This window comes from Fistularia commersonii, chromosome 12 (assembly GCF_037954325.1).
Source record: "Fistularia commersonii isolate RoL2024-O1a breed Wild chromosome 12, RoL_Fcom_v1.0, whole genome shotgun sequence".
NCBI classification, from domain to species: domain Eukaryota; kingdom Metazoa; phylum Chordata; class Actinopteri; order Syngnathiformes; family Fistulariidae; genus Fistularia; species Fistularia commersonii.
The window spans coordinates 5,621,933-5,646,968 of record NC_141295.1 but is presented as its reverse complement, the minus strand read 5'-3'; the positions used below and the strand labels follow the sequence as shown (position 1 = coordinate 5,646,968).

General features: G+C 47.7%; 5 protein-coding genes, 1 long non-coding RNA gene and 2 other non-coding genes across 8 annotated transcripts; 5 read left to right on the top strand and 3 right to left on the bottom strand.

The window, feature by feature from the left end:
- The first annotated feature begins 2,072 nt into the window (after positions 1–2,072).
- LOC147228515 (histone H2B 1/2-like) lies at positions 2,073–2,903 on the top strand. The gene has a single exon (XM_086156607.1). It carries the CDS (start codon positions 2,079–2,081, stop codon positions 2,451–2,453), a length of 375 nt encoding a protein of 124 aa, XP_086012733.1. The 5' UTR covers positions 2,073–2,078; the 3' UTR covers positions 2,454–2,903.
- A 454-nt stretch (positions 2,904–3,357) lies between these two features.
- LOC147228514 (histone H3) lies at positions 3,358–3,887 on the top strand. Its single transcript, XM_086156605.1, has one exon. It carries the CDS (start codon positions 3,358–3,360, stop codon positions 3,766–3,768), a length of 411 nt encoding a protein of 136 aa, XP_086012731.1. The 3' UTR covers positions 3,769–3,887.
- A 309-nt stretch (positions 3,888–4,196) lies between these two features.
- On the top strand, positions 4,197–5,002 carry LOC147228513 (histone H2A-like). The gene has a single exon (XM_086156604.1). It carries the CDS (start codon positions 4,450–4,452, stop codon positions 4,918–4,920), a length of 471 nt encoding a protein of 156 aa, XP_086012730.1. The 5' UTR covers positions 4,197–4,449; the 3' UTR covers positions 4,921–5,002.
- A 5,904-nt stretch (positions 5,003–10,906) lies between these two features.
- On the bottom strand, positions 10,907–10,978 carry trnad-guc (transfer RNA aspartic acid (anticodon GUC)). The gene has a single exon. It is a non-coding gene; the product is annotated as a tRNA-Asp (tRNA).
- Positions 10,979–11,472: 494 nt separating this feature from the next.
- LOC147228511 (histone H2A-like) lies at positions 11,473–11,916 on the bottom strand. The gene has a single exon (XM_086156602.1). It carries the CDS (start codon positions 11,914–11,916, stop codon positions 11,533–11,535), a length of 384 nt encoding a protein of 127 aa, XP_086012728.1. The 3' UTR covers positions 11,473–11,532.
- Positions 11,917–12,389: 473 nt separating this feature from the next.
- On the top strand, positions 12,390–12,462 carry trnav-aac (transfer RNA valine (anticodon AAC)). The gene has a single exon. It is a non-coding gene; the product is annotated as a tRNA-Val (tRNA).
- Positions 12,463–13,640: 1,178 nt separating this feature from the next.
- LOC147228509 (sialoadhesin-like) lies at positions 13,641–19,344 on the top strand. The gene is made up of 10 exons (XM_086156135.1): positions 13,641–13,777; positions 14,942–15,336; positions 15,733–16,075; positions 16,316–16,329; positions 16,622–16,949; positions 17,441–17,701; positions 18,009–18,269; positions 18,386–18,470; positions 18,554–18,614; positions 18,679–19,344. The coding sequence occupies exons 1-10, from the start codon at positions 13,723–13,725 to the stop codon at positions 18,895–18,897; spliced, it is 2,022 nt and encodes a 673-aa protein (XP_086012261.1). The 5' UTR covers positions 13,641–13,722; the 3' UTR covers positions 18,898–19,344.
- Positions 19,345–24,007: 4,663 nt separating this feature from the next.
- LOC147228508 (uncharacterized) lies at positions 24,008–24,959 on the bottom strand. Its single transcript, XR_015106922.1, has 2 exons — positions 24,885–24,959; positions 24,008–24,492 (listed from the first exon to the last, which is right to left on the bottom strand). It is a non-coding gene; the product is annotated as an uncharacterized LOC147228508 (long non-coding RNA).
- Between the last annotated feature and the right edge of the window lie 77 nt (positions 24,960–25,036).

Sequence of the window (25,036 nt, the reverse complement as noted above, 5' to 3'; positions counted from 1 at the left end):
AAGCTTATAAATTTGAACATCAGCCACCAGCTGCATGATGGGGTCATAACTAAGGATTGCGAGGTAAAGAGCACAAAACCTGCAACAATGTTGACCGATCGAAATGTTCACAACGCAAATAATTGATCCAGGGGCCGATCCAGCCTCAAGCTACACCAACTACACAACTGTTCTTTTCAGAGCCACGCGATCCGCATCTAGAGCGCTCATACTTCCACGCCACGCAGTTTCACATGAATAATAGTCTTCCTATGATCTACTTCATCAAGCTTGCTGGATGACCAACAAAAACTGAAGCTTATGGCTTTGAACATATCAGCCACCTGCTGCATAATGGGGTCAAAACTGAGGATTACGAAGTAAAAAGCACAATACCTGCACCAATGTTGACCGATCAAAATGTTCACTCCGCAAATAATTGATCCAGCACAATGCCCTGGAACAACGGTTCTTTTCACAGCCACGCCACCCGCATCCAGAGCGGTTACACTTCCACGCCACGTTTCATTTGAATGATATTCTCACACCTATCTACTTTATCATCCAACTTCGTTAATCAAGCGTGCAGGAGGATCAACAAAAACTAATGCTGATAGATTCTAACCTCATTTCAGAGCCACCTGCTCCACAATGGAGTCTTAACAGAGGATGTTTATACAGCAAATAATAGATCCAGAGGCCGATCCAGCCTCAACCTGCATCGAAAACATGCCCATTTGCTAATAGCTCATCCACAGTGGGAGCATTTAGCTCAGCAATCGTTCTCTTTGCAGCGAGCACATGACATGCAGTGAACAAAGCCTCCAGTGACATCTTGGAGATACATAAGGGATGATAGGTAAGAATAAGAATAAGAACAACTTTATTAATCCCGAAGGAAATTGCTGTGCCAGAGTTACAGAAAATACAACAGTAATAAATAATAAAAGAAAGGCAGAATTAGAAATAAAAATAAACTATAAACTATAAAGTGTCTCAGTGAAACTATAAAGTGACTTAGTAAGCAGTGATAAAACTTGTAAGTGTCTTAGTAACAAGTGAGGTAAGGAGTGCACAATAGTATGATAGGAGGGAAAATTGTAGTGTAGCTGTTATGAGATGAAATATTGCACAGTTTCTGAGGTGAGCGACAAAAATAATGGGACAAACGAAAGTCGCCGGAAACAAGTGTTTGCTGTGTTTCAAAAAAGTCAATGTTGCTGATCGATGTGAATTTATTATTTATGAATTTTATAAAATTGTATTTTCATCATTAAATGGTCCAGTTCTATTGTTTATAGATTAATAATGATATTTTAAGGATTATTTACAATAAGGATAATTTTTTATAGTTTCAGGCAAATTGAAGACCCAAATATCTTTTAATTCCAGACTAAAAAACCAAGTTGATCTGTATTTTTTGTTGTTTTCTCTTTTGTTAATACGTTACACACACATAACTATATATATATATATATATATATATATATATACACACACACACATAGATAGTAATATAAACACATGTTTACACATTTAACATACATATATACACACATATTTATATCATATACATTATATGTGTTGTACGGCGCAGCTGATTGGCTGACTGTTGTACGGAGGCAGATGATTGGCTGTCTATTGTATGGAAGCAGGTGATTGGCTGTGTGTTGTACGGAGGCAGGTGATTGGTTGTGGAGACACCGTGAAGGAAGCGGTGGAAAGACGAAAAGGAGGAACCCGAACTTTAAGATGAAACCAATCACTCAATATTTTTCCAGCCACGCACTGTGACATGCCGTGTATACGGAGTGGGTGGTTGCCGTGGTTACGACACCAGAACAGGATATTTTCTACCCCACAAAGATAAATGAATAAATACAATTTAACGGGAAACGGGACGAAGGAGCGGCATCAGGAATTTTACTCCGTGAGATCGGGTCTCCATGGATACTCGCGCCTCTGTGTAGCATTGCGTCAAGTCAGCTGACCAGCTCAGCCAATCAGAATAGAGTGCTGGAACAGTGCTATTTGCATGAGAGCTGTATAAAACGCGCAGCTCCTCGCTGACTCCGTACTCTTTAGAGAAAGCAGCCATTATGCCCGAACCCGCCAAGCCTGCGCCCAAGAAGGGCTCCAAGAAAGCCGTCACCAAGACCGCCGGCAAGAGCAGCAAGAAGAGGAAGAGACCCAGGAAGGAGAGCTACGCCATCTACGTGTACAAGGTGCTGAAGCAGGTCCACCCCGACACCGGCATCTCGTCCAAGGCCATGAGCATCATGAACTCGTTCGTCAACGACATCTTCGAGCGCATCGCCTCCGAGGCGTCCCGCCTGGCGCACTACAACAAGCGCTCCACCATCACCTCCAGGGAGATCCAGACCGCCGTGCGCCTTCTGCTGCCCGGAGAGCTGGCCAAGCACGCCGTGTCCGAGGGCACCAAGGCCGTCACCAAGTACACCAGCTCTAAGTAGATCCTCCTGCAGCCTCTGCAACTCCAAAGGCCCTTTTAAGGGCCGCTCACCGCTTCATCTAAGTGTCCAATATCCTTATTCATTTAATATTTCAATTGTGCATGACCTACATTGTCGAGCTCGGAAGTGTTCAGCACCAGAATTGTTCATTGTAAATATTAAGCAGGTGGGCCGGTTGGCAAGAATTTACCGGGATTCGCATGAATGCGATCCCCAACAGATTCATTTGCATAGTTGCTGTTTCTAAATCTTACAGAAAACATTTTAATCTTGAGATTTTGTTTAGAACTTTCGATAACATGGGTGTAATTACATTCTATTTTGTAGTGATACTGGGCTGCATCTTCTGACTAAACACTTCTGTTTATACATCAGTCCCAATTTTAAATATGCAATGAGTTTATAATATTTTGTGGTGGATATGAAGTTTGTATTAAATCGTTCTGCTTTAAACCCACGCCCATCTCCTGCGTCATCGTGACACCACAACAGCGGCATGAAACTAGCAGCGCGTAAATGAACATCAATAAAACGAATATCAATATCAAGATACAAACAATAATTTCATAAATATACTATTACAAAGTAAAAAAAACTAAATTAGGGTTAAATGGAGGACGTCCCCTAAAGGAGAATAAACTAAATACCAAATTGTATATATCAAAATAAACGCATCAATATTAACTCCCATTTTAAAAATACAATAGACGCGTCTTTTGTGGCAAATTTTTTCGTCTATCCTTTCCTTTTCCGCGGTTGACTTATGTGATAAAAAAAAAATGAAATACCATTAAATCGTCTTCCAGAGTCAAAGCCACGCCCAGGCCTACGTCACAATGTCGTCACCCAAGCAGTATAAGAGCAGCAGCGCGTCCCTCCGCTCCTCCACTCGTCTTCCAGCAAGATGGCCAGAACCAAGCAGACCGCCAGGAAGTCCACCGGAGGCAAAGCCCCCAGGAAGCAGCTGGCCACCAAGGCCGCCCGCAAGAGCGCCCCGGCCACCGGCGGCGTGAAGAAGCCCCACCGCTACAGGCCCGGCACCGTGGCCCTGCGAGAGATCCGCCGCTACCAGAAGTCCACCGAGCTGCTGATCCGCAAGCTGCCCTTCCAGCGCCTGGTGAGGGAGATCGCCCAGGACTTCAAGACCGACCTGCGCTTCCAGAGCTCCGCCGTCATGGCTCTGCAGGAGGCCAGCGAGGCCTACCTGGTGGGCCTATTCGAGGACACCAACCTGTGCGCCATCCACGCCAAGAGGGTGACCATCATGCCCAAAGACATCCAGCTGGCGAGGAGGATCCGCGGGGAGAGAGCTTAGACCTCCTGCCGCCGCTCCTCACACGCACAACGGCTCTTTTCAGAGCCACGCACTCCCTCGACGAGCTCCGTCCTCCGCTAACACACTGTTTTTGAACTTGATGAACAAAACAACTGCACCGGTAGAATAATAGTATAGCACTAGGACATAATGGAGTCTTACGTGACTTGTGGAAACATCTCAATTGTTGATTACACAGCAACAGCTGATGATCATTTATTGTTACTACTCCTTATGTGAATGAGCATAACAATACAGTAATACTGCCATTAATAGACAAGTCACAACTTAATATAATGGAAGTGAAGTAACCGATCTAGGACACAATCATTGTGGCTTATAGAAACAACTTAGATAACCCGATAGATAATTTTCATTCAAGTGAATATAAAATTACGATACTACTTGTGCCTCCATTGGCCCCCGGACAGATAGGCGAAATAGTCATTTGCATTAGCAGCATAACGTCATTATAGTGCCAAGTCACAACAGCAGGGATACAAATAACCGAGGGAAGAACAGAAGCACTTTTCACATTGAAAAGCAATAGTTTTCCTGCTTTCCAGCAGGAACACAGTGCTGGAAACCAACCGAGCCGAACACATAGAAACCGTCGTTCATTTGAACGCGAGTAGCAAACCGTCTCTGATTGGAGGACTCAATCCCCGCTCCAACAGACCAATGACAGAGCAGCTAAGGGCGTATATACCCACACGTCCCCGCTGTCAGTGTTATTCTGTTCTGATTTTCAGACAAGATAAACTTAAAATGAGCGGAAGAGGCAAAACCGGAGGCAAAGCCCGCGCTAAGGCCAAGACCCGCTCGTCCCGCGCCGGGCTCCAGTTCCCCGTGGGCCGCGTCCACAGGCTGCTGAGGAAGGGCAACTACGCCGAGCGAGTGGGAGCCGGCGCCCCGGTGTACCTGGCGGCCGTGCTGGAGTACCTGACCGCCGAGATCCTGGAGCTGGCCGGGAACGCCGCCCGCGACAACAAGAAGACCCGCATCATCCCGCGCCACCTGCAGCTGGCCGTCCGCAACGACGAGGAGCTCAACAAGCTGCTGGGCGGAGTCACCATCGCCCAGGGCGGCGTGCTGCCCAACATCCAGGCGGTGCTGCTGCCCAAGAAGACCGAGAAGCCCGCCAAGAAGTAGACGGAGCCCCCGGAACAACCGACAACACAACGGCTCTTTTCAGAGCCACGCAACCCGCATCTAGAGCGCGCACACTTCCATTTGACACATATTGTTGCCTTAATATATTTGATTTATTAATTACGAATTACTGTATTTAACAGGATAATAATGCAGGTAACTCCAGAAATGTATCGAACATATCCAGAAAACTGTCAGACACACAACTGCAACCAGTCTGAGGAAGCCTATTGCACGGCCAGGGAGGAGAGCTCACCTTCCCCTCTCTCAACTTTGCACTGTTAAACTGTCCGTGATTCGATCCCGAGAGCTGCTATATTAACAGCTGTCAGATGGAGGAACAATCCACGGAAGGTTCGCCTTCTGCAGACACAGGAGACGCCAAGAGAGACGCAGAAGAAAACATGTTTCCACCTGGTCTCGGACCCATCTAGGGAATACACATGACCATCACTCCATCCTGCTTAGTCCTGCCTACACACTTGTTATGGACATCTGACAATCCAGGTAACCCTGGGTAACTAAAGAACAAAAAAAAAATTTTTCGCCGACTGAGAAGAAGGAGGTCGAACAAGCCAGATAAGCTACCAAGCTGAGTTTTAGAACAAGGTGGCGACACTTTTGCACCAGGAGACCTCAGCTTAGCAGGGTTCAGAAACGTGGCCTCGGAGAACACCGCTTCCCCCAGCCGTTCACCCGTTCCAACCCCAGGGAGGAACCCGGCATCACTTCACAACCACCTCAACTCCTTCACCTGCTTTGAGAGCGACAACAGATCTCTGGAAGAGACTCAACAGCTCCTGGTCCAGACAGGATCTCCGGACATACCCCTCAAGCACTGAGCCAAGTAGCCGGGGGCAGTTTTCCTCCTCCGCTCCCTGTCCTGCAGCAAAGAGCCCCATGTGTGGACACACAGAGTTTCCTATCCCATAAAAGCCCCCCCAAAGCCCTGGACAACCTCAGGCCAGTAGCTTTCACCTCTCTGGTGATGAAGGCCTTGGAGAGAATTGTAAAAACACCAGTACCATATTTTCCACACTATGAGGCACCTAAAAACCTGCAATCATCTCAAAAACTGACAGTGCGCCTTACAATCAAGTGCGCCTTATATATGGATCAATATTGAGCCGCAAGGGGTCTCGCAACTACAGGGAGCAGCCGCTGACTCCATTTCCTCCTGTAGAAGGAGTAGTGCGCGGTGTATGCTGGGATGTATGACTGCCTGAAGCTTGCATTTTCATATCCATTTGTGTGTGTGTGGGTGTCACTGAAGAAGCAGCGGTAAAAAGTGTAAAGGGGAAGTCCAGTCCCACCACTTGTGTGTGTATAAAAAGCCCAAAATGGCACCTTTCAAGAGACACGCTTACGATGCAGAGTTCAAACTGAAGGCGACCGGCCACGCAGTAGAACACGGGAATAGAGCAGCAGCAAGAGAATTCAACATTAGCAAATCAACGGTGTGGAAGCGCAGGAAGCAACCAGATGACCTGCGGAGAGTAAAGAAGACTGAACAGAATTTCCGAGGAAACAAAGCGAGACGGCCACAGTTGGAGGACAAACTTGAACAGTGGGTTGTTGAACAGAGAGCAGCAAGTAGAAGCGTCTCTACAGTCACTATTCCAATGAAGGCAACAGCGCTAGCTAGCGAACATCAATGAATTTAGAGACAGTACTTCTTGGTGCTTTTGTTTATGAAAAACTTCGAACTGACAAATGGAGTTGGAAACACACTGTTTGAACAAAGGCGGCGCAAATACCGGTAAGAGCTACCGGTACGTACGGTACCACATTGTGAACGCACTAACTTGTTTTGGGAGTGAGCGGTGAAGTCAGAAAGTTGGTTTGTATTCTATTAATAAAGTTTGACTGACTTAGCTGACTGTTTTGTTGACATCCCCTTTAGCAGCTCAATTTAGTGGATGCATAACACAACCCCAGCACTACTGAAGCTTCTATTCTAATGCGGTGCGCCTTATATATGAATTTTTTTTTTAAAATAGGCCATTCATTGAAGGTGCGCCTGATAATCCGGTGCGCCTTATGGTGCGGAAAATACCGTAACTGAACCCCTGGTTGATCCTCTCCAATTCGCCTATAGGGCTCATGGAGGTCAAGATCTTCCTCTGACTCCATTCACAGACACCTGGAAACCCACATAGCACAACCAGGCTCCTTTTTACTGACTTCTCATCTGCTTTTAACACCCTGCGACCACACATCCTGGTGGAGAACCTTCCACCTCAACCACCGGCTCATCGGCTTCCTCACCAACACATCCTCGAGGGTGGTGGCGAACAACGTTCCCCCCGACAACCTCTTCCCCTCAAGGCTACATCAAGCTCTTCATCCTTTGCAGGTCCAACTGACAGAACCGCCAACCTGTGAAGTACGGCGACGACACCGTCCTCCTGTCCCTTCTGTCTGGTCCCAAACTCCACCACCGTTCAGCCCTTCAGGACTTTACGCCCTGGTGAGAAGCCTCCTGCCTGAAGCTGAATGGGACCAAAACTAAGATAAGATCAACTTTATTTATCCCGAAGGAAATTGTTGTGCCAGAGTTTCAAGCAAAAACATAACAGTAATAGATAATAGTAGGAAGGAGGGAGAATAAGAAATACAATAAAATATAAATTGTCAAGATTAACAACATTAACAACAACCTCGCCCCCCCATATCTCACTGACTTACTACGTCGCCACTCTCCAGCGCGTCGTCTTCGCTCCTCGGATGCAAACCTCCTCACTCCAATCTCTAAGTCCAAGTACCGCACCCTGGGAGACAGAGCCTTCGCCATCGCCGCCCCCACCCTCTGGAACTCCCTCCCCCCGGCCATCCGAGAGTCAAACTCATTGTCTGCCTTTAAACACAACCTCAAGACCCACCTCTTCCAAACCACCTACAACACCTACAGCTCTTCCTATTAACTATGTGTATGTTCTATGTTTTCTGTCGTCAACTTGTAAAGCGTCTTTGTGTACCTTGAAAAGCACTATACAAATCGTATGTATTATTATTATTAAGGCTATCAAGTGTTTTAAGGTCTTAAGTACAAAGATTTGAAGATTCCCTGCGGCTGAGGGAAGAGGAATGAAAAAGTCTGATAGCCTCAGGTAGGAAAGACCTCCTGTGGTGTTCAGTGGAGCTCCTTGGTGGTATCAGTCTACGACTGAAAGAGCTCTGACAGGACGTCAGTGTCCATGCAGGGGGTGATGGATGTTGTCCATGATGCTGAGGAGCTTCTCTGACACCTGCACAACAGACTCCAGCTCCACTCCAGGACAGATCCAGCTCTCCTGATGAGCTTGTTGAGTCTGTTGGCGTCAGCTGTCTTGATCCTGCTGCCCAGCACACAACAGCTTAGAAGATAGCGCTGGACACCAGCGAGTGGTAGAACATCTGCAGCATGGTCCTGCAGACGTTGAAAGATCTGAGCCTCCTGAGGAAGAACAGGCGGCTCTGACCCTTCTTGAAGATGGCGTTGGTGTTCAAGGTCCAGTCCAGTTTATTGTCCAAGTGGACACCCAGGTATTTATAGGTGTCCACAATGTCCACTCCTGTACCCCTGATGGTGACCGGATTCAGGTGGGTCCTTTGTTTCCTGAAATCCACCACCAGCTCCTTTGTCTTCGACACATTGAGCTGCAGGTGGTTCAGTCCACACCACTCCACAAACCTGTCCACCACGCTCCTGTACTCTTCCTCCTGGCCTCCGTTGATGCAGCCCATGATGGCAGAGTCATCTGAGAATTTCTGCAGGTGGCAGGACTGCGAGGAGAACCTGAAGTCTGAGGTGTAGAGCGTGAACAGGAAGGGAGACAGGACCGTCCCCTGCGGTGCCCGCACAATGGTGTCCGACGTGATGTTCCCCAGCCTTACGTATTGCGGCCGACCTGTGAGGTAGTTGTTGATCCAGGCCGCGAGTGAAGCATCTACCTGCATGTCCAGAAGCTTGGACTTGGTCATCACATGGGGGGAACCAGTAGAAACAATGAGGGGGTACAGATACCTGGGCAACGTCTTAGACAACCTTCCGAAGTTCTCGCTGGGGAGATCATCGGGAAATGTCACAAGCAGCAGTAACTGCTCAAGACCCTGAGGTCATTTGAGGTTAGCAGAACAACGCTAAACACGTCCTATTACGCCTTCATTGAGAACCTGGTTCCACGTCATTACCCAACAGGAATGGCCTGGAGCACGCGGACTTGGTCTGCTATTAAAAACAGCCAGAAGATCCTTGTAGATCAGTCCCACGTCTTACACCAAGCTTTCGAGTGGCTCCCCTCTGGTTGCAGAGTCCACTAACCTGCAAAACCTAGTGGACAAGGGAACCTCTGTCCAACTCCTCAACTCATAACAACCCTGCAAACTGTTCAGCGCCAAGCCACCTTCCTCCCCAAGTGTAATTAATCAAAGTGATGCATACACGGCGGGATAAAGAAAAAGTAAGAAGTCAATGCTCGGGATAAGTAAGGAACTCTGTCCCCAGTAACCAGGACCAAATATTGGGCTGCACCATTATTTGTGGGTCATTGTTTTTTTTGAATTGCATCGCACTATTTCCATCGTATTTGGATTGCCTCACACAATGAACATTACATATATTTCTACATGATGACAAAGTAGACAAAACAAATGACATTAATAAGAACAAAAAGTTATACAAGAAAAGAAGCGGAAATGACGTTCTCCATGCGTCTCAACATTGCATACAGACAATTTGAATACAGCAGATACGGAAGACTGAGAAAACCACATATAGTCACTGACTAGAGAAATCTAACTAATATTATTATTATTGACTGATTTATGTAAAAAAAAGATTTGAATTTGTTTTAACAAAACTTGTGGAAAACCTGATGTGGCCCATTTTCCGCAGAAAATCACTCACCTGTGGATATTAAGATGTTTCCTCCATGACAAAGTGCGGATACTGTAGTGATGAGGAGATGGACACAGGTGTGCGATCATTTGACCAGATCAAGCCAATCAGCGAGCAGCTGTTCTGTCTCTCATGAGGCGTTTTAGCCAATCATCTTGCGCCACCTAGTGGCGAGGTTCAGTAACGACTTCTGATTGGTTCTAAGGTGGTCTTCTCACACAGCAGATAAAGTCTTTGCCCGTCGGAAAAGATGGCTGATGTATGTAAAAAAAAAATTTGAATTTGTTTTAACAAAACTTTTGGAAAACCTGATGTGGCCCATTTTCCGTAGAAAATCACTCACGTGTACGTATTAAGACGTTTCCTCCATGAAAAAGTGTAGATACTGTAGTGATGAGGAGATGGACTCAGGTGTGCGATCATGTGACCAGATCCAGCCAATCAGCGAGCAGCTGTTCTGTCTCTTGTGAGGCGTTTTAGCCAATCATCTTGCGCCACCTAGTGGCGAGGTTTAGTAACGATTTCTGATTGGTTCCAAGGTGCTCTTCTCACACAGCAGATAACGTCTTTGTCCGTCGGAAAAGATGGCGAGAAAAATGAAAATGAACTCTTACTCAGGTCCTCTCCTCCTAAGGTAACTTAAACTACAATAAAAATATCAAATTTCTGCCTAAGCGCCGGTAATCTTAACGGGAGAGCTAATTTTGCTCATAGACGCAGCTGAGTGCGCTAGGTTAACTCTTTAGCTTGTAGCTTTCTGTTTAAACCAGTCCTATCTGCTAGCCTCAGCCTAATACATGGACGTGTAGCACAATAATCCCTTTTTGTTGGGGTACGTTTTCGTAAAACATGAACTTCTAAACTGTATTTTATTTTTGTTGGCGAAAGGACGGGATATGACGTATTTCCGGTGAATCGCGGACGTCACATCCGCGTCTGACATTGTGTTTACGGTGTGTGTAGTCCAACATGTCCGCCTTTGTACTGCTTCTGCTAACGGCGTCTATCTTGTTCTCCGACTGAAATTCTTAAATGTACGTGAATTAAAAAGAAATACACGTCCATATAATTATACTTTTTTGTCACCTGTCTGCAAAAGGTTGTTTCCTCCCCGTCGGGGAATCGAACCCCGGTCTTCCGCGTGACAGGCGGAGATACTGTCCACTATACTAACGAGGAGCTACTGTGCAAGTCGTAAAAAAGTCTATAAATTATTGTACGTGCTTCGTCCGACAATCTTGATTATTGAGATTCCAGATATCGCCATATTGTACATCGGTTTCCGTAGTGTAGTGGTTATCGCCTAACACGCGAAAGGTCCCCGGTTCGAGACCGGGCGGAAACAAGTTTTCTTCCGCGGCCCTATTGACTTCTCCCGTGTCTGGAGAAGGTGGACCTTCCGCGTATTGTTCCTCCATCTGAGACCTGTAAATATGACAGCTCTCGGAATTGAATCACGGACAGTTCAACCGTGCAAAATTGAGATGGGGAAGGTGCGAGTTCTCCTCCCTGGCCGTGCAGTAGGCTTCTTCAGTCTGGTTGCACAGTTGTGTGACCGACAGTCTTCTGTCAATCCATTGCCGGAGTTACCTGCAATCCTGTTGATTAAATGCTATAAAACGAAGATATATTTAAGCAACAAAATGCGTGTAATGAAAGTGGAAGCGCTCTAGATGTGGATTGCGTGGCTCTGAAAAGAGCCGTTGTGTTATCGGTTGTTCCGGGGTCTCCGTCTACTTCTTGGCGGGCTTCTCGGTCTTCTTGGGTAGCAGCACCGCCTGGATGTTGGGCAGCACGCCGCCCTGGGCGATGGTGACTCCGCCCAGCAGCTTGTTGAGCTCCTCGTCGTTGCGGACGGCCAGCTGCAGGTGACGCGGGATGATGCGGGTCTTCTTGTTGTCGCGGGCGGCGTTCCCGGCCAGCTCCGGGATCTCGGCGGTCAGGTACTCCAGCACGGCCGCCAGGTACACCGGGGCGCCGGCTCCCACTCGCTCGGCGTAGTTGCCCTTCCTCAGCAGCCTGTGGACGCGGCCCACGGGGAACTGGAGCCCGGCGCGGGACGAGCGGGTCTTGGCCTTAGCGCGGGCTTTGCCTCCGGTTTTGCCTCTTCCACTCATTTTGAGTTTATTTTGTCTGAAAATCAGAACAGAATGACACTGTCAGCGGGGACGTGTGGGTATATACGCCATTAGCTGCTCTGTCATTGGTCTGTTGGAGCGGGGATTGAGTCCTCCAATCAGAGGGGAGAATGAGGAATCGTCTTTACTTTCACGTTGCAACACTGCCTTCCCAGCGATGTGAAAAAAACTAAGACGAATGTTGCTGTAGATGTACCTGTACACTTCGTCTTGGCTTATGATAGAAAACAACAACAACAACAACAACAACAACAACAACAACAACCTAAACAAATTAGTTCTCATTTATAGTGCTGCCACAACAAAAATAAGACCTACGAGTGTGTGCGTCGGTGGGTTCATGCATTTTCCCCTTTTACGGTGTAAAAGAAAGAAATGTAAGATAGTGCATGAAAAAAATTTGGCTTGGGTCTGACCGTATTTATATTTGTCTAGATTCCCAACGACGTCAGGTTTCCGTAGTGTAGTGGTTATCACGTTCGCCTAACACGCGAAAGGTCCCCGGTTCGAGACCGGGCGGAAACAGTGGAATATATTTTTCATGGTTCGTTTACTTTATTCAGAAACGACCAGTAGGCCGCAGCATAACTTCAGTTTATTGTGGTTCAGGTCTGTCTCTGTGAGAAATTCACCTTAAACTTAATTCAAACATATTCCTCTTCGTTGGTTCGTTGGTTATTCATACATATATCTGGTCGTGCCGCAACTAACTTCATCCCTCTCTTTTCCAGAGCATACCGCCACCTCTCTAGATTTTCCTCCAACTTTTCCTTGCTCTCACTACAGATCACAATGTCATCTGCAAACACAGCTAGCATACATGTCCTACACCAGTCTAACAAACTTCTCTGCAACTCAGATTTCCTCATACAATACCAGCGCTCCTCTCTTGGCACCCTGTCATATGCTTCAACATCTGCAGCACCGCACCACTGTCTCACAGCTCGCATACATGTCCTGCACCAGTCAAAAATACTTTAAAGTACTTCCGTCACTCTGGACTTCCTCATACAGTACCAGAGTTCCTCTCTCGGCATCCGGTGGGATGCTTTTTCTCGACCTTCAAAAGCACAATGCAGTTCAACTGGTCCCCTGCCGCTCAGGGGTCATCAATGATGTTTTACATGCCGTGGTCAAATTTAGCTGATGTCGTGTTGGCGTGTGATCGGAACTGAATGGGACAATAACGGCATTTCATCTCGACGATGAATCAATATTGTGATGAAAATCTGGACATTTGCCTGATCCTGGCTTATCTGCACTCTGGAGGCACTTCACATCTCACACAGAGTAAAGACAGTTCTGAAACACGGCTGATGTCATACCAGAGACATGGAGGAACAAGAAAGGACGCGTTAGTGTGTAGTGAGGGGTGTCGTTCATGCTGATGTCACTGTTAGAGACAGATCTTGCTGTCAAGGCCGTCTGTTTTCACTCCTCCTGATGCAAAGTCAACCCTGGATGGGTCGCCCGATGAACGCTGTGGTGGTGGACTCAGACCGTATGAAAGTAGAAATTAGTTTTTGAGAACCCAGGGTTGAACCCGGGTTTGAGAGTTAGGAAGGACGGGTGGAATCATTTCTTCATTTTTATTTTGGTCTTCATTTCTCCTTCGGGGGTTTTGAATGTAAATCGTGGAAAGAGGAAGGAAGTTGAAATAAATGTAGCAGTTCCCACCCACCACCCCCAAAGCACACTGAAGACACTGCCTTCTCACAGGTTCTTTCAGACACCAGCGAATATGAGACTGGTGTCTCTGGCGTCGGGTCATCTGCCGGAGCAGCGATGAGTCTGACAGCAGCGCTGAGTGGACTCGCGGTCCTGCTCCTGTCCCTTCAAGGTACCGAACCTCTCATTTCCATTTCATGAAGCATCACATGCTGACGGATGAAACTGCGGAGAACAATGACTGCATAATCCTGCCAGGTCTACATTTGTTCTTTATTTTTTGAGGATATTTCAAGGATGGCCAAAGTGTAAAAAGCCGCCAGAGAACCTGTGAGTCCTCACTTTTGGGATAACTCGGTGTTAAACCCAGTGCTTCCTTTCCCACACGGGGACTGAGGTTCTGCTGACGTCATTTCTGACCTAGCGTGCTCCTCGCCCATGCTCCTCGATGGTTCCTCTGTGGCAGCTTGGTGAATACTTGCGCACTGAAGACGCTTTATTTGTCTTGAAGACGTTCCTATCAAACCTTTGGGAGTTCTTGGTGTACATCTGCTGGGGTTGGGCGTTGGTCCCTGGTGAGATGGCTCGTGATGTTAACAAGTGGCTTGAACATAGCGAATCATCTCAGCTCAGTTCAGCTCAACCCAAAGCCCGATTTCCCCGTCTCACATTGGCAAGTTTGGACCGGACGGACTCAGTCAGGCAGTACAAGAGCGTCACGCAGCCTCAGGCTGGATCAAAATGATCTTCCTGTGATAAAAATGCAAACTTATTCATTGTTAAATCCATTGAGTATCCTTGAATGTTTCTCCGCAGCAGATTCAAAGCGTTTTCCACCTGCTGAAAAGATCAGATGGGTTTTGAAGCTTCGGAGTCCTCCTCCTCCTCTGCGGTCACCTGGGAGGAAAACGAGTGGTGTGTCGACGTCTGGGGTTTCAGTTCCTTCGTCTTTCTCTCTCTCTCTGCTCACTTATCGGAGGGAAGTCAACGTCGTAGTTTTTCTGAACAGTCTGAAAACGTGGGTCCACATTTCCCTTCTCGGGAACTTCTCAGGTTCTCATCTTCTTCCTGGGTCCGGCTCCCCCACTCATCCCTGATCGTTGCTTAAGTTTACAATGAATAAATCAGAGGCTAACTCAGCAACTTGCTGGCTTATGAGGGTTTTCCAGTAGCTGAGGTGAATGAACGCCATGCGTGATCTGAAACAGTACCTTTGCCATCACCGGGGTTTGCACTCCGGTCAAAGGACTTGTCAGAACTTTCCTCCAGGTCCTAACTTGCGGCGATTTACAATATAATGAGTTTTTCCTTCCTGTTTCCCCCCTTGATGTTGCAGTGTCTCCTTCCTACACTAAGTGGGAGGTGAAGTACAGATCCATGAGACTCTGCACACTGACAGGATTCAGTGCAGAGATAAGCTGCACCTTCAACTACCCGTCATATTCAGACAGATTGCCAAATAGCAGGAATGAGTTACGCAGGACACTGTGGTTCACTGAGCAGAGAGACGGCCAACCAGTGGACCTGACAACAGAGCCTGAGTACGCAGGCCGGGTGAAGAATCAGTGTGGATACAAGTGGTGCACTCTGACAATCTCCAACCTGAGAGAGAGCGACGCTGCCACCTACACATTCAGGTTCATCACTGACCTGGATAATTACACCGGATCCCCCGGGGTCACTCTGGAAGTCAAGAGTAAGACCCTAGCAGCAACGTTTCTCCGACTAGACGTTTCCATCACACACAAATTTCAAACAAAAAAAGAAAAAAATATTCCTTTTGTGTGAAGCTAGATTTGAATGAAATATCTTTCCTGTCTTTCGTCCCTCCAGGCCTCAGGATCGAAAAAAAATATTATTACATGTCATGTGTCGACGACTGTGGGATGACTGAGCGTACATATAGCTGGTTTAGAAATGGAGGGAAAATTGAAGGACAAAGTTATTATTCTTCTTATTATTATTATTCCAAAGAAACTTCTGCAGACAGTGTGTCTTGTGCCATACAAGGATACGAGCGCCATCCCTCCCCTGCAGTGTGTGAGTCCCCTCTTTGTTAGCATCTCTCTTCTATTATTCTGATCTCTTTGTGACTCTGCTTGGAAATGTTCTCTCTCAGGTGTGAAGGGTTCTGTGTGCAACATGGTGACCTACACCCACAGAGACATCTGCGCCCCCAAGGGCTCGGCCGTGGACATCTCCTGCAGCTACACCAGTCCAGGGACAGTTTCGTCCACGTTCTGGTTCCGCACTGAAGGGAAGGATCGGAGGCCTCCCTCACAGCCTGAAGACATCAGGAAAAAGGCAAACTACATCGGACGTGTTGAGGTGGACGGTTCAGGGAACGGACGCTCCACACTGAGAATCAGCAACCTGAGCGAGAGCGATTCAGCAGAGTATCACTTCAGACTTGAGGGGACAGACTTTCTATGGAAGAACGAGTTACCTGCGACAACGCTGACCGTTACAGGTGCTGAAGAACTTTCACCGCTTCCAGACTTTGGTTCACAGCAAAGGTCGAACTCAGATTTCAACTGTATTCTGAGAGGAACATCCTCTCCCTCATAACTCTTCTCCTTCTCTTCACCATCTTCAACATACCACACTGTCGTCCGCGTGGAGGCAAACATCCGGCCGAAGCCCATCGCTTTAGAAAGCATCGGCTGCTTCTTTACGATGACATTGTTCCCGCTCTCTCTTTGGTATCCAGCTCTGCAGGTTCAGGTCAGGAGGACAAACAACTATAAGAACATGGTGGAAGTGGAGCTGTTGTGTCACAGCAGCTGCAGCTCAGTGGGTCGTTTTTCCGACATCTGGATGCTGAACGGAAGTGAGATCCCCTCCCAGAAGAAGGATCACCTGAAGCTCTGGCTGAGTCCGGCAGAGTTTGTCTCCTGTGCTTTGGAAGGACATCTTCAGCACCCATCTCCGCCGCTGTGTGAGTGTTCCTTCATTCTTATTGGAAAACCAAACAACCTGAAGAGTCCAGCCTGAAGCCGTCATCCTGCCGTCCACTTGCAGGGGAAAGTTAAACATGCTGACTTGTAACTGCATGTCTTTTGTTTCCACATCTTCACCCCCAGATGCTCCGGATGTCCCCCGGGTGTCGTTCAGTGCTGCTGACATCCTGGAGGGCAGCTCAGTGCCTCTGACCTGCCTTAGCGCTCTGGGGGAGACAGCCAAGTACCTCTGGTACAAGATTGGAAGGGAAAACACCACGGTGGGCACAGAAAGACAACTCCTCCTCAGTCCAGTTCGGAGGTCAGACTCCGGGAAGTATTACTGCACCATTGAAAATGTGCTGGGGTCGAAGTCGTCTGAGGCCGTCCACATCGATGTGAAATGTGAGTCAGAGAGGTTATTTGAAAAACAAAGCCTGCTTTACTTTGTTCAGCAATACACTTCCACTTGAGGGCAGTTCAGAGGTCCGTTTCAGACAATGACTAACATGGTGCCGGTGGAGGAGCTGGGGATGATGTACATTCTAAGAAAGAACAAGAAGAGGCACGTGGACGGAGAAGTCTTCTCCCTTGTTCTCCAGGCACCATGCCGTCTTCTTCTTCTTCTTCTTCTTCTCCGTTCCTGACGCTGGTTGTACTTGAACATACTGTGCAAAACTCCCCCTACAATTTCTGGTGGTACTGCTATGTTTGCTGGAACGTGCAGGATTCCACAGGAAATGAACACATATAATGGATAGATGGCGAATAATGATGATGGAACAGCTGCCTGACTACGTTTGGTGCTTTTTGTGGTTGGAGACAGAAATCTAGACTGCCTTCTCACAGTTGTCCATCCCTGTGGCACCCGATCCCTTTCCGGACATCTCCTGCAGATCCCCCCAAGCCTCCCTTGCTGTCGCGGAGGCCAGCAGGTGACATAGTGGAGGGCAGCAACTTGAACCTGAGCTGCAGCACTGATGCTAACCCAGTGGCTAACTACACCTGGTACAAGGACAACCAAACACTGCTCCAAACGCAAGATGGAGGTCATCATTTCCGCTCCATCCGAGCAGAGGACAGAGGGATCTACCACTGCCGGTCTGAGAACACGTACGGACGAACCACCTCCAACGCTCTGCTCGTCAATGTGCAGTGTAAGTGCAATCATAAGTGGGAGTCCGTGTTTCACTGCTAGCTTGGGTTTAGGACCACCAGCCAAAGCGTGTGCTGAAAGAGACGGATGTTGAAACCAACATCAATTCTCCGGGCCTCTGTTAGGTTTGATCACTGTGTCGCCCGTCATCGACGGACCAGAATCCGCAGAGTAAACATTCGGGTCGTCCTCTGCTGATTCCAGCGAGGAGACTGACGGAGGGTTCGGCAGATGGGACGCTCCTCGTGCAGAACTCGTTCCTGCTCGGCAATATGGAATAACCTTCTTTGACAAACGTTCTCTCCCAGACGCTCCAAGGCTCACCGTGGTGTCGATAAGCCCGGCGAACACCGTGATGGAGGGCAGCTCAGTCAACCTGAGCTGCAACAGTGATGCAAACCCAGAAGCCACGTACGTTTGGCAGAAGGAGAACAACGTTTCTCTTCCAGTCGCCGGACGGCTCCTCACCATCACTGAGGTTCTAGTTGAAGACAGTGGGAACTACAGCTGTCAGGTGGAGAACACAAGAGGGCGCCACCAGGCTACCGTACATCTCCTTGTCAAGGCCAGTAAGTCGTGGCTGTTTGACGTCGTCTCTCTTCATCTTTGTCTGTGAAGAGTTCGGGAGGAACAGTCCAGTTGTCAGTGATCCGAAATGTCCTCTTGGTGTCTCTCCATTTCCCAGATTCAATGAAAGCGGTGGCAGGCGGATCAATCGCTGCACTTTTCTTTCTGGTCCTGGTTTTGCTCCTGGTCACCCTGTTTCTCAGGTAAGTGCCTCAAGGTTGACACCCAAAGACTTTCCCTTCAGTTTAACATGAGTACTCAAGAGCTGGTCTTTCCTGCCTCCCAGAAAAAAGATGTTCTCCAAACAACCGTCTGGGCATCGAGTGGAACCGGACGGGGAAGCAGAGGTGAGGAACCAGATCTTCCTCAAACCTCCTTGACCAGCAGACTGAAGCCCCTCCGTCTCCTCAGGAACACCAGTACCAGAACTCCTCGGCCGAAGCAGGAGCAACGGCAGGAGGGCCGGACGGTGACCTTGCATACTCCACTGTGACCTTCAAGAAAAGCCATGAAGAACCCGTCTACTCCAACGTCCTTCGAACCAAAGGCCTCGGCCTGAGCGGTGAGGATGAAGAGAAGGAAAGGGATGAGGATTACGTGGAGTACAGTGTTATCAAATCTCCAGGGTGAGTCCTGGAGATTCTCCCAGGACCCCCTCTGTTGCCGAGAGCCTGCTTTTCATTGGTGGTTGCTATGGTAACGCCGACAGCTTTTAGAACGCAGACCTTCCCCCTCATGTCGTAAGTGCGCCGCTGCTGTGCGATAAAGGCCAAAGTCTGTCGGGCCATGGAGGGTTTGTCACAACCAGGGACTTTGTCTAAAACTGTAAGATCTTTTACTTTTGACACTTCCATGAAGCTCTTGCAGGACATTGTTAATCCCCTGCATGAAACCTGCGAGCAGTAGGCGGGTCCTCCGAGCAGCGTCCGGGGAGCAGCCGTGGATTCGCTGCCTTGCTCACCGACTCTCCGGCAGGCCAGAAGAAGAACGGGAATCCACCCATTCAACTGCTTTCTTTGTTGCTCCTTCCTACAACCCATCCATCATCTACGCTTATCCTGCCCTCACTATTTTAAAATAAAGAGGATTTCAAACTTAGTGAACAAGAGACTAATGTGCCATTTACGTCCTACTCCAGACCGTCAATGAATTGTTAGCAAAATCTTGCTTTGGCAACTGAACTTGAATTTCCTCACTGGCAGACGTGTCAGCCCTCGTCCCAGAGGCTTCTCCAGTTCCAGTGGCCGATGGGGAGTTTGGGAATAAACCCTCCAGGGTTGTGGGTGGCTCTAGGTCAGTGCTTCTCAGATATTTTCTCTTATGCCCACCCTAGGAAGAAAAAAAAACATTTTGCGCCCCTCACAACTATAAATAGTATAATTTGCCTATAAAATTGTTATAAGTACACCTCTCTTTAACATGTTATCCTTATCTATAATAAAGAAAACAAAAAAGAAATATGAATCAACTTACAGCAAAGAACAACTTTAGTAACATTATTTTAATATGTAAGAGAAAAATTTAAAGTGCAACAATTTGCCTGAAATAAAAAAGATAATTAAATCCTTGTTTAAACTTTATACTTTTTATGATCGACTTGACACATTTGATACTGAAAATAAACTAATAAAACCCAATTAATAATAATACATTTAAACTGATCAGCAACATTGACTTAAGAGTTAAACACTTTATCTTACAAAACAAAAAGGAACAAAACAATTTGTGTTGGGTTTTTTTCTCTTATCAAAATAAGGAAGTTGGAATTAATGAGCAGGTTTTGCAGTGCACAGCTTTTCAAAGCAGGGTTTGAAGCAGCTTACTGCAACTGTCCGTTCCTGTTCAATGTCTAGCTGGGACAGAGAAGCCAGTCTCACAAAGATATGATGTTGCAAAAGGAAGCAGAACATCCATAGCCTTCTGCCCTATGAGTGGATACTGCTTCTCTGCATTCAGCTTTCCAAACATGTCGCTCAGGTAGGCCAGTGTTGCCAGGAAGCTCTCATCACTACATTTTCCTGCGACGTCGTACTTGTGCTCCTGCTCCAAAAACATTCTCATCCGCTCTCTGAGCTCAAAAACTGACCGAGGTCCTTTTCTCTTCCTTCCCATGGTTTGTGTAGCATCACTGCTAACACCAATGCAGTTCTGAATAATTCTTCACCTGTAGCTCTGTCTCTGGCATATTTACAAAAAGTAGGTCCTCACTCAGGGAGTTAGTCAAGTCAAATGGTACAGAAGTAGTAAACAAACAGTCTTTGTCTTTGAGTTTATCTACCAGCTGTTCTTGGAGATCATTAGCAATGTCATTTGAACGCCTGGCAACCGTGTCGTCGGACAGAGGGATCATTTCTATTGTTGTAGCACTTGCGTCATCCAGCATGACAGAGACCACGTCTGCTGCTGCAGGCGGTATCAGCTCCTCCGCTATCGTGTGGGGTTTTTGCACTGAGCAAAGTGCTACGCAACCTGCCATCTACGGTGCTGGATGTGCAATTACACTTTATTCTAGTCCATCATAAAAGCATGCTCCCTGGCGTCACACACACACGGCCCCTAGCATCGCACCCCACTTCTTGAGAAGGGCTGGTCTCTGGTGTGTAAAGCTGAAATTCAGGACAATGTGTTTCCGCACAGTTTTAAACGGAGGACCTTCTGCGTGCTCTCGTGTTGGGCGAACACGATGACCACCACACTGTGGAAAGCAGGTAGGAACCAGCAAGAGTGGAAGAAGTAGCTTCATTCAAACAGATGTGTGTTCATACAAATAGAGTTCACGCACAGGGTTAAACAAACTAAATGTAAACAAACAGCGCAGGAAATCACTCACCTGTGGATATAAAGATGTTTCCTCCCTGGTTTTCTGCAAAGGTGTAACTACCGTCCGCTGGATTTGGGAGATGGACACAGGTGTGCGATCATGTGACCAGATCCAGCCAACCGGCGAGCAGCTGCTCGTCTCTTCATTCCAGGCGCAGGTGAGTCGAGTTTGCGGCAGGAAAGACACCGAGGCGTTTCAACCAATCTTCTGGCGCTAACTAGTGGCGAGGCTTTGCAATGACACCTGATTGGCTCCATGGTGCTCCTGTCAGACCAGCGGCGACCCGCCGACGGCCGGAGACGGCGGACAACGTCTTTGCATGTCGGAAAAGTTGACGGGAAAAATAAAGATATATCCACAAATCCATTGAAGTCCTCTCTTCCCGTGGGAAACGTTCGCTATGATAAAACATTTCTTTGCTCATACCAGCAGTTGTGTCCAGTAGCTTAGCTCGTTAGCATCGTGCTTCCTATTTAAACCAGTAGAATCCACTAGCTTTGATTTTTTAACTTGTAGCTTTATTTCTAACTTGTTTATGTACGGTAGCTTACCTCATTAGCATGTAAGTCTCGACTAGATTCAGCCTCATAACATCAGGACGACATGCTTCCGGTATGCTCCAAAGAAACTACAGTGTTATTACAATTGCTTCTTTGTCTTCTTCGTCTTCTTCTTCTCCTCCGTTCGGCTTTTGCCTTCAGGGGTCGCCACAGCAAATCCATCTTCTGCATCTAACCCCATTCTCTGTACCCTCCCATCTCACATCAACTACCTTCATATCCTCTCTCATTATATCCGAAAATCTTCTCTTTGGTCTTCCTTTAGGTCTTCTGCCTGGCAGCTCCAATTCCTGTAACCCCACTACCAATATATTCTCTATCCCTCCTCTGTCCATGACCCAACCATCTCAGTCTGGCTTCTCTGACCTTCTCTCCAAAACATCCAACATGTGCCGTCCCTCTGATAGACTCATTCCTGATCCTATCCATCCTGGTCACTCCCAAAGAGAACCTCAACATCTTCATCTCTGCAACCTCCAGCCCTGCCTGCTGTCTTTTTGTCATTGGAACAGTTTCTTGTCCAAACATCATCGCTGGTCTCACCACTGTCTTGTACACCTTTCCTTTCAGTCTGGCCAATAGTCTTCTATCACATAGTACCCCTGACACTTTTCTCCACCCATTCCAACCTGCTTGAACCCGTCTCTTCACCTCTTTTCCACACCCTCCGTTGCGCTGGACTGTTGACCCCAAGTACCTGAAATCCTCCAGCTTCTTGATCTCCACTCCCTGTAGCCTCACTGTTCCACCTGAGTTCCTCTCATTCACACACATATATTCTGTCTGGCTGCGACTCCCCTTCATTCCTCTCCTTTCCAGAGCATACCTCCACCTCTCTAGATTTTCCTCAACCTGTACCCTCCTCTCATCACAGATCACAATATCATCTGCAAACATCATGGTCCATGGAGATTCCTGTCGAACCTCATCTGTCAGCCTGTCCATCACCATTGCAAACAAGAAGGGGGTCAGAGCTGATCCCTGATGGAGTCCCACCTCCACCTTGAACTTCTCTGTTATCCCTACCGCGCACCTCACCACTGTTTCACAGCGAGCATACGAGTCCTGGTCCAGGTCCACTGAATTCTGCACCAATGACTACTCTCTCATCTCTGGGGATTCTGCACCACTTTATCCAACTCACTCCAGAAATTCGCCTCCTCTAACTAGCATCTCAACTGTGGAGCACCAGTCTATCTGATACTCTATGCTCCTGCCGAACATTCCTCACAAACCTTCAAGATAACTACTACTCCATTGCTCTTCCTGGCACTACCATTGCAGTGCCATTTAAGTCCTGCTCCTCAGCTTCTAGCCATATTAACCCTCCACCTGGTCTACTGGACACACCTTCCTTCTCTGCATCATGTCAACCAACTCTCTACCTTTTCCTGTTAGCGTCCAAACATTATACAGTAAGCCCTTCCTCTCAGTGTCAGACTTTTTTCACAGCGCTTCCGAACATGACTTCCTCCACTCCTTCTTTGAGCCACCGCAGCCCAGTTTCCACTTGTTCCTTTGCATTTATACAGGCTTGGGACCGGCTCAGAAAGACACTGGTTTAATTTCCGTCTCTTGCCCAGTGACAGCTGTGATAGACTCCTCCATCCGCAACCTGACGGCAGGATAAGAGGGGAAGGAAATCTGGACATTTGCCTGTTACTTACTACTCTGCACTGATATTCCACCCAGATTCCACAAGATCATGAAACAAGGAAAGGAAAAATCAGCGGACTGGGTTTGCATGGACTTCACAGGTGCCTCGGACAGTTTCTGTTTTCAACACTACTCACCGAACAAGGACAGGGCCTGTGGGTCCACAGTCCACCGCTCCCTTCCTGTTCAGCTCAACATTTTCTCCTCTCGCTTCAACAGAAACCCAGCATTTTCCCCTCCGACTCTCCACAGCTATAACCCCTCTCCCCCAGCCCTGCTCCACATGGATGGTTGCAACATGTCTTCTTGAGACCGTTTCTCAGCCTGTTGGAGAACCCAGGTGTAGGAGTCAGGAAGGACATGTGGAGTCATTTCTTCATTTCTCCTTCGGGGGTTTTGCATGTAAATCGTGGAAAGAGGAAGGAAGTTGAATTAAATGTAGCGGTTGCCACCCACCACCCCCAAAGCACACTGAAGACAATGCTTTCTCACAGGTTCTTTCAGAGACCAGCTAATATGAAACTTGTGTCTCTGGCATCGGGTCATCTGCCGGAGCAGCGATGAGTCTGACAGCAGCGCTGAGTGGACTCGTGGTCCTGCTCCTGTCCCTTCAAGGTACCGAACCTCTCATTTCCATTTCATGAAGCATCACATGCTGACGGATGAAACTGCAATGAAGAACAATGACTGCATAATCCTGCCATGTCTACATTCGTTCTTTATTTTTTGGGGTTTTTCGAGGATCGCTAAAGTGTAGGAACCTGCCAGAGAACCTGTGAGAGTCCTCACTTTTCAGATAACTCGTTATTTCACCTGGCACTTTCTGTCCCAGGCGGGGCCTGAGGTTCTGCTGCCGTCATTTCTGACCTAGCGTGCTCCTCGCCCATGCTCCTCGATGGTTCCTCTCTGTGGCGGCTTGGAGTATACTTGCGCACTGAAGACGCTTTATTTGTCTTGAAGACGTTCCTTTCAGTTTAGTTTGAACAAACTCTTGGGAGTTCTTGGTGTACATCTGCTGGGGTTGGGCGTTGGTCCCTGGTGAGATGGCTCGTGATGTTAACAAGCGGCTTGAACAAAGCGACCCAAAGCTCAATTTCCCCGTCTCACATCGGCATGTTTGGACCAGGCGGACTCAGTCAGGCGGCAGACGAGCGTCACGCAGCCTCACGCTGGATCAAAATGATCTTCCTGCGATAAAAATGCAAAGGTATTCATTGTTAAATTGTTAAAAGTTTTTCCTTCCTGTTTCCCCCCTTGATGTTGCAGTGTCTCCTTCCTACACTAAGTGGGAGGTGAAGTACAGATCCATGAGACTCTGCACACTGACAGGATTCAGTGCAGAGATAAGCTGCACCTTCAACTACCCGTCATATTCATACAGATTGCCAAAAAGATCGAATAAGTTACGCAGGACACTGTGGTTCACTGAGCAGAGAGACGGCCAACCAGTGGACCTGACAACAGAGCCTGAGTACGCAGGCCGGGTGAAGAATCAGTGCGGATACAAGTGGTGCACTCTGACAATCTCCAACCTGAGAGAGAGCGACGCTGCCACCTACAAATTCGGAATCATCACTGACCTGGATAATTACACCGGATCCCCCGGGGTCACTCTGGAAGTCAACAGTAAGACCCCAGCAGCAACGTTTCTCCGACTAGACGTTTCCATCACACACAAATTTCAAACAAAAAAGAAAAAAATATTCCTTTTGTGTGAAGTTAGATTTGAATG

Bases quoted from the DNA above. Each gene is read 5' to 3' on its own strand.
- LOC147228515 (XM_086156607.1), top strand. From the start codon at position 2,079: ATGCCCGAACCCGCCAAGCCTGCGCCCAAGAAGGGCTCCAAGAAAGCC.
- LOC147228514 (XM_086156605.1), top strand. From the start codon at position 3,358: ATGGCCAGAACCAAGCAGACCGCCAGGAAGTCCACCGGAGGCAAAGCC.
- LOC147228513 (XM_086156604.1), top strand. From the start codon at position 4,450: ATGACAGAGCAGCTAAGGGCGTATATACCCACACGTCCCCGCTGTCAG.
- LOC147228511 (XM_086156602.1), bottom strand. From the start codon at position 11,916: ATGAGTGGAAGAGGCAAAACCGGAGGCAAAGCCCGCGCTAAGGCCAAG.
- LOC147228509 (XM_086156135.1), top strand. From the start codon at position 13,723: ATGAGTCTGACAGCAGCGCTGAGTGGACTCGCGGTCCTGCTCCTGTCC. The intron at 18,471-18,553 runs GTAAGTGCCTCA...CCTGCCTCCCAG, and splicing joins CTGGTCACCCTGTTTCTCAG to AAAAAAGATGTTCTCCAAAC. The intron at 18,615-18,678 runs GTGAGGAACCAG...CCGTCTCCTCAG, and splicing joins AACCGGACGGGGAAGCAGAG to GAACACCAGTACCAGAACTC.